This window comes from Argiope bruennichi, chromosome 9 (genome assembly GCF_947563725.1).
Source record: "Argiope bruennichi chromosome 9, qqArgBrue1.1, whole genome shotgun sequence".
NCBI lineage: Eukaryota > Metazoa > Arthropoda > Arachnida > Araneae > Araneidae > Argiope > Argiope bruennichi.
This window is the reverse complement of record NC_079159.1, coordinates 96,415,588-96,428,619: the sequence shown is the minus strand read 5'-3', so window position 1 is coordinate 96,428,619 and position 13,032 is coordinate 96,415,588. Positions and strand designations below refer to the sequence as shown.

The following is a 13,032-nucleotide window of genomic DNA, read 5'->3' as shown; positions in this document are numbered from 1 at the left end:
AAACAGAGCATGTCTAGACTTGATTGCCCTATTCGCATTTTGTCTTATTGTTTACATAAATAATGACTGATTTAATTATGCTTGTCTTCCAGCAATTATAATAGTTAAACCCGGAGAATTTCACATAATTAATCAGTACAAATAATCTAATATCCAGAGAGTCCAGACAGAAATAAAGAGATTTTAGGTTTTTTAGATTTTGTAATTATAGACACATAAAACTAAAAATCACAATTCAAATTAGTTAATCATTTGCCCATTTCTTTTACTTGTTTGATTAAATATCTCCTAATGAAACAAGAATACAATTTACTTAAAACCTCAAACTGCAAAATGAAGAAGAATTAATAATTATCTCTCATTTTTTTATAGTTCATCTTGATTGATAACACTTATAATAGGTACTGACAGTTTTGAATGGGAAAATAGCTTCATGCTCTAAATATGGAAGAAATAGTTATTTCGAAAAAGTATGTTACTTTCAAAAAGCAATCACTATAACTGTTAAGAAAAAGATAATTTAATCGTAATTATTATTACCTTTTTCGGTTAGTTTTCCTAGCCAAAGTTCGAAATGTACGCGAAAATGCCTACATAAACAAAAGCATAGTTTGCTTCTGTTCTTTCTTGAGAAATTGTTTCTTTTAATCTTTAAACATATTCATCTCGTAAATAATAAATTATCATAATCTCGTGCTAATTTAATATTGTCTAAGATTAAACTATTTAGATGCAATCATCTGACTAATTAGCAGAAGATTTCGGTATTTCTGATTCGAGTCGTAACTACTGTGCAATATGCAAATGTAAATCTGTATGTACATGTAAATCAATCACGTGATCGCCATGAGATCATATAAAAGCGGATGCCAGCTTTTGTAAGGATATATCCGAATCCATTCTCCCGCTCTCTGGCTTGCTTTTCGCTCTAGCGACGTTTGTTTGCTACGAGTTTCAGAAATGTCTGAGAATAGACAATATAATACTTTCTGTGCTTTTAAAATTTTGTTAAAGTAACTTCTTGATTTTATATTTTCTGTTGAACCTTAATGAATAAATCCCGTTGATGTTTTTAAAAGGATGTTGATCTCCAATCAATGAACTTTTGAATCCTTTGCATCGTAAGTAGTATTAGTATGCGATTAGACGAACTTTTAGACCACTGCGTGATATTAGAGTTTCTTCATAATTAGATGCAGCTAATGCTACTCGTCATTTCATAAGAAGAAATTTTAACAATAACTAATACGAATAATAACACAAAAAAACCGAAGATAAGAAGACATTTTGAAGGAGAATCGAAAATAATAAAAAAGCAAATTTCGTATTTTTGAAGAAAAGTATTTTAATTCAAAACTACATTGTTTTATTGTTCATTTTTCTTCAAATGATATGCCATAATTGTGTATTTGTTCAACGCTTTTCTTCAAATTTCAGTTTTATTATGACTTGTATTACTTTTAATTATCATTTTCTTAGAAGTAGTTTTTTTTATTTTTTTTTAGTTGACTTAATAAAAAAGGCTTCTTTAATTGTCAAAAAAAAAAAAAAACTGATGATCATGAATTTTTGGGTAAAATCAGTACTTTACATACCTAATCAAATGCATACAAATACCATCATTATAAAATCTTATGAGTAATAGAGCTATATTTTAAAAAAAATGTAAAAATAAATAATTTAAAAGCAATCAGTTTGCATATCTAGAATTAATGCCTTTCGTAATATATCTTAAGATTGCATTTCGCCTCTTTTATTTCATAAAAAAATGCACTTCAATGTTTAATGCAAAATCAAAATATGTCGTTTTTACAAATTATGTTAAATGAAGAGCATTTAGAAATCGAAAATAAATTTCAATTTAAATAATTACAAAAATAATTTTGCCATATTTAAACTTTGCAGCACTGGTGATTTTACGGAATGGCTGTCCATTCCTGCAATTCTTAAACAAAATATGATAAACAAATTAAAATAATGATAATTATTTTTATCTGTTCCTAAAAAAACCGAAATATTCTTCAAAATGCGTAAAGAAACCATGTATTTAACTATATTGTGGCGTAGATGAATTTAGCGTAGATAAACCGTATGTTAACTAAAGTCAAAGATAGGACTTTATGGAAGGAACTAAATGTTACTCTGTTTTTATCCACGAGATGAAAGGACTCGAATCTTCCAGATTTAGAATGATACAGAAATTATAAGAACATTTTAGAACAAATGAGAAATAACAAAAAATAAATCAATAACAAAGCAACTTTTAGGTAACTTGCCTGCAGTCAGATATAAACTTGCGAACTGTCGCTTTCAGTACATAGCATTCTACCACTGAGCCATTCAGTCCACGTCAAGTTAGAACAAGTTTCGCTGCAATATTACTTCTGTGTCAACAATATATTTTAAAGCTTGGTACGAAGAACAATAGCAATAGAACAATATCCAGTCTTGCACTAGTGAACCGTGGTAGTCTGTTGGCAGGATAAACAAATCTGAAATACAAATTCAGAGCAAGGATAATATGCATTAAGTAGATGAAAAATTACCATAAAACATAGGGTCGCAGGTAAAGTTCATTCAGTGAAAATTGCAAAAACAGACATCGAAAAGACAATGAGTCTGGCAAAGAGAATGGCATTATGAATGCGCGGATTAGGAACAAGGTAATCGAGAAGAAGCCTTTTAGTATGTAAGTTTTTCATGCGTACGAGAAAAATAAAAGCTGCGAGCAAGTATTCATAAATGAGCATTGCAGAATTGATGGTAATTTCATTCGCAAACAAGTCAGATTTCACGAATGTAACTAAAATGTGTTGGTGCTCCATCATGCATTAACCAAATGTTCTGGCTTACAATTGTCTGTGTTACCTATAGTAAATACGGAAGAACGTGCTGGAAGAAAACAAGGTACTTTGTGCCGCTGGAGCGTTCGGACAGAAGATACGGTGCAAATAGATGACTCTGCCAAGATATTAATATCAAACTGCACGTTCGACGAGACAGTGATGTAGGGATTTCCGAATGACTAAATATTCGCATTGTTTGTGTTGACACCTTCTATCGTAATCTGAGAATAAAACTAGCAAAAAGTATGCATCTTCCTCTGCGGCATCAAGCAATCAGCGTGCGAACTCCACCCGATTTGCGATTTTCACTCAATAAACGTTACCTGCAACTCTATGTTTTATGGTAATTTTTCATTTACTTAATGCCTATTATCTTTGCTCTGAATTTGTCTTTCGAATTTGACAACGTTTTCTGCAAGTATTGGTACTGTTTTCTGGTCCTCATTTTAGTTTTTCTTTAATATCTTTAAAACTTCCCAGCTTTCACACTACACGATTATATCAAATTATAGAATAGAAAATTCCTTACATTTTCAAACCTTTATTTTTCTTCAAGTTTTAATATTTTCAAGTACAAATATGTGTTCCAAACTACTTTTTCGCTTTCAATAATATACAACCCCCTAGATCATCAAATCTACGTATTACCAGCATGAAAAAATCTTTTAAGAATGTGCTTTCAATTAAAAAAAGTCATAGTTGAAATAACATTTGTTGTTCTTTTATTAATTTTTTTACAGTTTCCAACAGTTCCCCGACTCCCTCTCTCTCTCTCTCTCTCGTTTTTTTTTTTTTTTTTTTTTTTTTTTTTCTTCAGTTTTCACCTACTAAACTTCGTTTGGGACCTCCTGTTGTACGGGGATTCTTTATCCTCTTCATGCTTACTATCACTCCTCCGAATTTCTCGTCGAATTCGGCAACACCCTGTATACAAAAAGAATCTTTCGGTTCTGTCGAGTATCGCATTCACTACATTTCGTTCTTAAACCCAAGACTTGACTATTAGACAGATGCCACCTTTCCTTATTTATCATGTCTTATAATCCTTATTATTGTATGATATTAAGAAAAATCTTATTCTTATGAATATTATGTTATGAAAGTACTTATTATATTATACCATTAATTTATACAAAAATACATCTGAATGCTGATTTATCCATGATACATGAATGTTGATAACATTAAAAACTATTTAATAATATTTTAGTCTGTAAATACTGAAACCTACGATGTTAGTTTTTCTATCTAGAATGTTGCCATCAGCATTTCAAAACATCAAAAAGGAAACATTTCTTCCTTATATATATATTTTTTAAGCCAATGTAGCAAACTATTCTTTTATCGTGATAAACAATCACGCTCACAAAAAAAGGTCTTTGTTTTTGTTTTTTCCTTTCGAAACTTGAAAGATATTCAGTAACAAAGTTATCCATCTCGACACCTGCCACACGAAATCGGAATTCTGGAGAAGAAAAACAGGAAAACAAGAGTAATCTGTTTTAAGTGTTCCCTCTGGATAGATAACATGTGAAATCTATGAGATTTGACTTCAATTCTTTATAGCAAGTTGGGTGGAGAAAAAAATAAGTGTTTCGAAAAGAGTTTCTTTTTTTTATTTATTGATTTTCATAAAACCAAGAGAATAAGGTTTTTTTGACATCAAACGTGAAATTTTTCATTTCTTATAAAAATAAAATGCATTCAAAAGAACTAAAACATGTGCAGTTTTTGGAATTTTCCAATCTGATAATTTTTTTTGTGCAATATAACAGTTTTTTTTTTTTGCTTTTTTATTTCTTTAAAATTATTTTTCTTTAAACTTTATTCCATGTGCATTTTAATAATTTCAAAGTGAGAAATTGAAACATGCGTTAATGCTTTATTTTTTATTCAAAACTCGCAATGAAGATCTTGTTAAAAAATAGACACAGTAAAAGTATGTACTGAAAAAAGTTTTAGCGCAAAAGTTGTTCGTTTTAATGAGATATTAATTAGCTTAAATTAACTTATTTGTATCTTTAATTGTAAAAAAGGTTTAGGATGATGAAGATTTTAACTATCCTCCACTATGTCTACTTCTTTTGAGTTGAATGACCCCTCTGTGTACTAATTTGAGAATTTTATTCTCTTTATAGCATACCCCAGGTTAGATAAATTTTAATCAAACTACTCTACGTATCGTGCTCAATTATCCCATTTTCTAAAATCTAAGATGCTCGTAGGGGTTAAAAGAGGATAAGTATTTAATTTAGCCATGAAATCAATATATATATATATATATATATATATATATATATATATAATCGTCCACAGCCGTCTGTAACGCTAGGCTGAGTTATAAATATGAACAATTATTTGGCCCACATCATTATCATCAGATGCGAAATCCTAACTAACAACTGAGTCAGATTATTTTTTAATGTTTATAGTGACTGGTTTATCGGTATGTGAATAAACTAAATAATGAATAAATAACAAAGTTCAATGAACAGAGGTTTAGAATTTTCATTATTTTATTTTTACATTGATTCATTCTCCCTTCATGGACCAAATTGAAGGTAATTGTTCTTTTAGCATTTTTTTTTAATTGTCATTTTATTTTATTTTATGTTAATGTATTGCCTTTTGATCCGATTCGATTTTAGTGATTAGTTTTGATTTAGTCAGTTTTATGGGTAGAGTAAATATCATATGAGGAGAAAATCTTTAATGTTTTATAATGGTTACATATCTAAAGTGTACTCCAAATAATATTTTATGCATTTTATGTTTTTAAGCATTTCTTCCAGAGTCTTTAGACTTATTTGCATGCGTAACATATGATACAATTAAAATTCCTTTATCTTACAGCAACAAATCCTGAATGAAGAAGTAAGCATCTACAGCAGAGTGCAGTGCCATAATACTGGACCTCAGCCTCGCATTCTAATAGCCAAATGATGAGTAAGTGTATTTATAAGCGAAGATTTACAATTTACACTTTAATTAAAAATGAAATTAATGTATGAAAGTTTATAAGAGTTCTTCACTTTCCTTACAAAAAGTATTTTAGCTTGACATACTTTTGGGTTCATTTGCAAGATGTGCAACATAAAAATTATTGAAAATTCTAAACATTTTTGTACATGGTATTTTTTTGTTAGCAAATGCTTTGGTAAGAGAGTTAAGTTTAGAAATGCCTAATTAAATTTTTAATTAATTTAATCGAAGGTCTGAATATCATTTTCATTTAATTTGGCATATATTATCTTACAAGAGCTGTTTTTCAAAACTGAAAAAAAAAATATTTTGCAAAAAAAAAAAAAAATTGTAATTAAAAATTTACTTTTATATTACAAGCTTTATTTTCAGACAGTTTTATCCTAATTTAAATAAACTTTACAAAATTCATGTGAAACAAAACTTGTAAAAAAAATTTTGAGATTTAGAATGAAATTCAACACATTTGTATGGCTTCATTAAATTTTACACTCGGAAGCTTTTGCTAATTTTAGTGCTAAGAATAAAATTTAATTTTTTTAAAACTTTTAGCAGAAATCCACCAAGAATGTTATGTGTGATTTCGATAATAATTCTTATAGGTTGGCATATATTCATTTTTTTTAATTACGTGTTTTTGGAAATTTTAACCAATAGAATGCAATGACGGATAAAATTAAGCCAGGTGAAGATAAGATATTCGAACCAAATCAAAAATATTATTTTTAATACGTTTGAATTTTGTATACGATTTCGAAATTTCCGGACATATTAGGAAAAAAATTTAATTGTCTGTAAAAATGTTCTGGAAATGTAAATTATGTATGAATTACCTAAAACTTCGATCAAGTTCTAAGCACTTTTCAACAAAGAATTTTTTAAAAATTATAAACCATTTGTTATTTCTAATTTTCAATAAAAATTTAAATAAAACTTGGTCACGTTTGTTTTCCATGTATATGAAATGTATAATACTAGGAGATCAATAGATAATGTAGGAATCGAATTGACTTCGTGTTCATATCATATGTACTCTGCAATTACTTTTTCATTCTAGAGTTAAAAGTTAAGAAAATTCTATTAAATTTATGTTTCATACCCTGTGTATTATCATTAAAATGTACCAAGTTATTTTGTTATATTATTTTAATCCTTTCTTTAGTAGAGCGGCTCATAAGTAATATGTTTTGATTGGTTCTTATAGGAAATCTACATCTCCAGATGCTTTACATGAGTTTTAAAAGCCCGCTTTCGTATCCCAGATAGCACAGAATGATGTATAATATTGTACAATATTATGCGATATTAAATTATATTAATCAATATTCATCAATATTATACAATATATGGGTGTTATGTCGGCGTCCTGGCATAGGGGTAGCGCTTCTTTCTGTCATCTGGGCTACCCGGGTTTGAATCCCGGTTCGGGCATGGTTGTTCATCTTCTGTGTTCTATCTTTGAAGTGTGTAATGTACCCCTTGTAAAATGGGATTGTGCAAGCGAATGTGACGCATGAAGTAGCTAAGTCGTTCTTTTGATCCTAGTTGGCGCTACTGAAAAAACAGGAGACGCTCACTCGGCTTAAATCGCTGACAGAAAACTCTCAGCGGGTTTGTAAAAGTGCCATAAGTCACAACACAACAACATATGTGTGTTACTAGGGATATAGACTTCTGAGCTATAATTACAATAAATAAATTAATTAAAATGTTTTTGATAATTCATTCATTTATTTAAAAAAAATTCTAAATATGCGTTAAATTGTTATACTTATCCTACATAATATGTGACTTATTTTATGATAATTCATTCATTTATTTAAAAAAAAAAAAATCTAAATATGCGTTAAATTGTTATACTTATCCTACATAATATGTGACTTATTTTATTTTATTTTTTTTAAACTTATAAAAAATTTTATAAAAACTTTTATTATTTGCAAATTAAAGGTTAAAATATTAAATATTTTCTTTCTTTTTCAGGTAGTTGATGAACTCCTAGTTTCCAAACTGGATATAACATAAAACTTCGTGCTGTGCTCAATAAACTCAGTCTGTGAAAGCGAGTGGTGATTTCACATCTCCCCTCTACGTGATTTCAAAGTTATGATCGACTTCTACATGATTCGGTACGACCTCTACAGTACGTGATTTCAAAAAGATTGAAAAAATAAAAATAACTGGAAGGAAAACATTCAATTTCAAAAATTCGAACTGAAATATAAACTGAATGTGACCGAGTCATAATAAAGCAGAAATGAGGACTGTTGAACATTTATTTGACTTGCTGTAAAGATTATGTGTTGATACGATATATCACTGTATTTGGACTTAACAAGTTTATGGTTTTACGAGTCAAAATATTATCTGAAGTTGAGATATATCGTCATGAGAAGATTGCAGTTGAGGCGTTGGTACACTAGAGTATAACAACCCGCAGTTATCGCAAAAAAGAGTTAAGCATCCTATTAATAAATATGTTACAATATATTAATAAATATGTTATATCCTATTAATAAATACGTTACAATACGTGTTTATTAAGCATGTTTCTATTTAGACCGAAAGCAGCAAGCAGTTAAAAATAATTTATATTTTAACAATTTTTAATTTGTTGCGCACTTAATAGTTTATATGATTAATAGATATTTAGAACGGTGACAGACATTATTTACATCAATTTTTAAATTTAAAAAAAATCAGAAGAAGTACTTCTGCAATTTTGCGACTGCATTCGTAAATGCAGAAGAAAAGAAATGCTTTTATCGTTTGTTTTATATTTAATCCTTTCAAGCAACAGTAGAAAAGGAATTTATATTTTAAAAATCTTTTAATGCTTTGCTCAATTATTTATTTTATAAACATATTTACGACGGTGACCCACATTATTCATATCAATTTTTAATGTCAAAAAAATCAGAAAATAAAGCACTTCCGCCATTTTATACAAACAGCACTCACAATACAGAAGAAATAAAATACTTTTATGGTTTGTTTTATATTTAATCGCTTCAAGCTGCAATAACAAAATTATTTATAGTGTAACAATCTTTTAATTTTTAGGGCAATTATTTATCTGATAAATAGATATTTACAAAGGCGACCCACATTATTCGCATGAATTTTTAAAGAAAAAAAATCACAAAATAAAGTTTTTCAGCCATACAGATTGCACTCATATTGTAGAAAAAATAAAATACTTTTATCGTTAGTTTTATATTTGATTTTTTCAAGCAACAGCAGAAAAAGAATTTATATTAATAAAACTCTTTTAATCTGTGTCTCAATTATTTATCTGATAAACAGATATTTACAAAAGTGACCTACTTTATTCACATGAATTTTTAAAGGAAAAAAAATCACAAAATAAAGTTTAATGCACACGAAATAAAATACTTTTATCTTTTGTTTTATATTTAGTCTTTTCAAGCAGAAATAAAAAAAAGAACTTAAATTTTAACCATCATTTAATATGTTGTTCAAATATTTATCTTATAAACCGATATTTAAAACGGTGACTCATAATTTTTTCATCAATTTTTTAAAGGAAAAAAATCGCAAAGTAAAATTTTTCAGCTACTTTATACCGACTGAACTCACAATGCTGAAAAAATAAATGACTTTTATTGTTTGTTTTATATTTAATCCTATCCAAGATTTTTGCAATGTCATTTTGCATGAACATGTTCAAGAAGGCTTTAGCGTTCTTTCAGAAACAAAAGAAATATGTTTGAAAAAATGTCTATTGTTTATCATGAGATAATTTGACGTTTTAAGAGTTTTATTGGACATTTGAGCACAGAATTGTTAAACGATTCTCTTTCCATGATTATGAAAGATGATACTTAACTCTCTTTATCGAAAATTGGGGTTTTTTTTATCCATTCTAGTATTCAACGCCTCAATTAGTTGTGTTATTATATAAAGTCGATTATTTTATTTTATTGTTTTCAAATTGTGAAGCATGTCATGTGTGATAAATGGATTGTTAATTCCTTAGAAGGATTAGTAATCCAAATGTTTCCGTTTCTCTATACATAGTACTAACAGTCGTTTATGTTTTCATTTTGTGTGATAAATACTGTATGAATATCAAAGAAAAATATTAAATGAAGTTGGTTTCCCGTCTATTTTAAATATCCTGTTGGTTGTCCATAAATTTGTCGTCGAGCTGAAGAGAAATTATTAAAAAAAATATTCAAATTTCTTGTTTATGCCGAACAGTGGATTTGCTCATTACATTAATAGAATTAATTCAATTTCTTCAACTAAATTTAGAGTTTGAAACTCATTTCATTTTTGGTTAACCCTTTCAGGGGCCGTGGGAAGTACGCTTCCCACCATATTTTTCAGTTTTTGTATGAAATTATGTAGACTGCCCCAAGTTCTGACAAATTTTGAGATTTGACAAAAAATTAGACGTTTCAGTTCCTCATTTCACATACAATGGTGTATTTTGATGTGTTTTTTAATTACTAATTAACCATATTAATTAATGAATCAAATTAAATTTACTTCATAAGCTAAATGAATCACTTTACCTAAGACAGTGTTAATCCTAAAATTATTTTAATATACCACGACTAGCAGAAAATGGCCTTTTAAAGGGTTAATTGAAGTCATCATAAAATATCAAGAAGCAAATTTAAAGTCCTAAATTGTAATACAAAATCAGAAAAAACAAATATTCTGAATATTTTTATCTAAAGAAAGATTTCAAACTTTACATACAATTCCTACAATCATATTTGATTTTATTACCTTAATCAAGATTGCATATTAACACAATACATATTAAATTAGTACATAAAAATAATTACTGACTCTTATAAAGCTATTATTGATCTCATGCATAATGAATTTATATTATATTGATAATTTTGTCAGAATATTATTAATAAATAATTTGCAATAGAAGTAAGGTGCCTATTATAAATTATTTAAGAATGTAAGTGTTTCTAAAGAAAACGTTGTTCTTAAGAATTACTAAAACTGTACAAACTTTCACAGTGATTTGAATAATAGAAAAGTGCACCTGTTTTTATAGTAAAAAATTTTTGGCGGAAATACTTTGTAAAATTAGTAGCAAAATTTCTTTACACAAGATAATAATACAGTTTTGTTTAGTTTCGTTACATTAACATACTGTTTTCAATGTAAGAAAGTTAAATGCAACAAAAATTGCAAACACAATAAAACAAAAATGCATTAAAAAATGCAGCAAAACAATAAAAAAAAATGAACAAGTTTAGTTACTGTGAATGAGCAGCTGTTTTTCAAAGCAAAAATAATTTTCTAGATATTTAGATACCTTTACGAAATTTACGTATATCTGAATTTGAACCCTGATTTGTTTTCACTTTTCAATTAATTGTTTTTATACATTGTAATGATTCTGATATGAACTGCTTTAAATAGTAGCTCCGTTTGAGAATTACGAAAATATTGCTGTTATTTATTTACGAATTGCTGTCAGTTAGATTATGTTAGTTTCCAAAATCACTTTTCTAAATTCAATTTTTCAAATATTTAGAAAGATTTCTTCATTTGAAAAACGCAAACAATAGATAGAACGCTATAAGTTTTCACTTTAAATCCATTTTCCGTTTTAAGAGACTATGTATAAACAGAACAAATGCAAATAATAAAAAAAGACTTAAGTACACATGCATTAAATACATAATAAACAATGACACAGCTAATCTTTAAAAAATAGATTCAAACATATTCATATCACAGTATCTATATATAAAAAAGTACAATAACAATAATAATATTTGTCAGGATTGCGAGTGCTAATACATGCTATACAAAGTTTATATGATACAATGACAATTTTAGCAAAAAATGTGTCGTATCCTTTTATTTAAGTCTGTACTAACTTGTCGTGAAAGTTTTGCTTATTTATGGACAGCCTCCAAAAGAATATTAATTTGTCATGATTAAATAGACAAAAAATATATTCTAAGAAACTGGATTTTTTAAATTTCTTTTTGTTCAGACTTTTGTATATGTTCTCGCCCTTTATAAATTAATATCTCACATGTCTTATTTCTCTTATATTGAAAAATACTCTTTTGAATTCTTCTATGTCAACTTTTTTATGATATATTGTAAAGGGATTTGTTTTATGTTGTTTATTTTGTTTATTGTCTTGTATTTAATTAATAAAATTGTGTTTTTAAAAATTGTGAAAGTAATAAATTAAACGAGTGATGAAAGAAATCAGTTTTCAACAAATCATTATTTATCTTGAAAGTATAAAATGCTAATAAAAAAAGAAGCGGCTTATAAAGTAAACTATATACAAAAAAGTAGTCAAATATCATTAGTAAAGAAATAAAATAGAAATAATTTTATTTTCTAATTGGATTGTAGGTTTTTCAAAGCATCGTTCTAAATTTAAAACGCATATTTGTATATATTTTTTGTGATATATTTAAAATTCCATGAATAATTTTTGTAGCAAGTTTCTTTTTAATAATTTGTGACATCTCATTAAACTGCCATGATATTACAGAAGTTTGGTTTGAGAAATAAACAAAAATATGTATAAAGAACAGAACACTTTTTTACACTTTTTTAGTGAATTTAAAGAACAGAAAATAATTCTTTATTAAAAATATGGACATGAAAAAAAAATCATAAATTAAAGAAAAAGGTATGATAAAATTAAAATAAAACAATTTATTCTGATGTATACTAACAACAATTTATTTTAATAACTTTTTTATTATTTATTAATAGCATGTCATACTTTGAGAAAATTTCATGCTTTTGTTAAACACAAAAAAATATAAAATTTCGTACGTATTGATTAAAGTTGATATAAAAACAATTAATATCATAACATTATTAAATATATATTATAAAAGGTAAACAATATAATATGAAAAAGGCATAATATTCATAAAACATAAAATAAATAGAAACCAGATGTACGTTGAGACTCAATAAATTACATCATTTACTTGCTGTCGCGCTATAGCTTTCTTTTCTCTTTATAAACGAAGAGGAGTTTTAATTGCTTAGCTGGCAACGTTTCAGTTCTTGATTCAGGTAATTCAAAATAAATCGTTGGAACTTTATATTGTTCGTTTAAAATATTCTTACTTTAGTTTATGAAATATTTTTTCATGAATTGTCTGATAATGAATCGTAATTATTATTCGATTCGATTTAAGTAAAATATTTTCACGTATTC

General features: G+C 27.3%; 1 protein-coding gene across 1 annotated transcript in view; it reads left to right on the top strand.

Moving 5' to 3' along the window:
- LOC129984706 (hemicentin-1-like) overlaps positions 1-9,033 on the top strand; it is a 523,194-nt gene extending 514,161 nt beyond the window's left edge. The window contains exons 11-12 of the mRNA XM_056094647.1: positions 5,700-5,792; positions 7,812-9,033. Of these exons, the coding sequence (XP_055950622.1) occupies positions 5,700-5,789 (90 nt within the window). The 3' untranslated portion in view covers positions 5,790-5,792; positions 7,812-9,033. The remainder of the gene's footprint in view (positions 1-5,699; positions 5,793-7,811) is intronic.
- Positions 9,034-13,032: the final 3,999 nt, after the last annotated feature.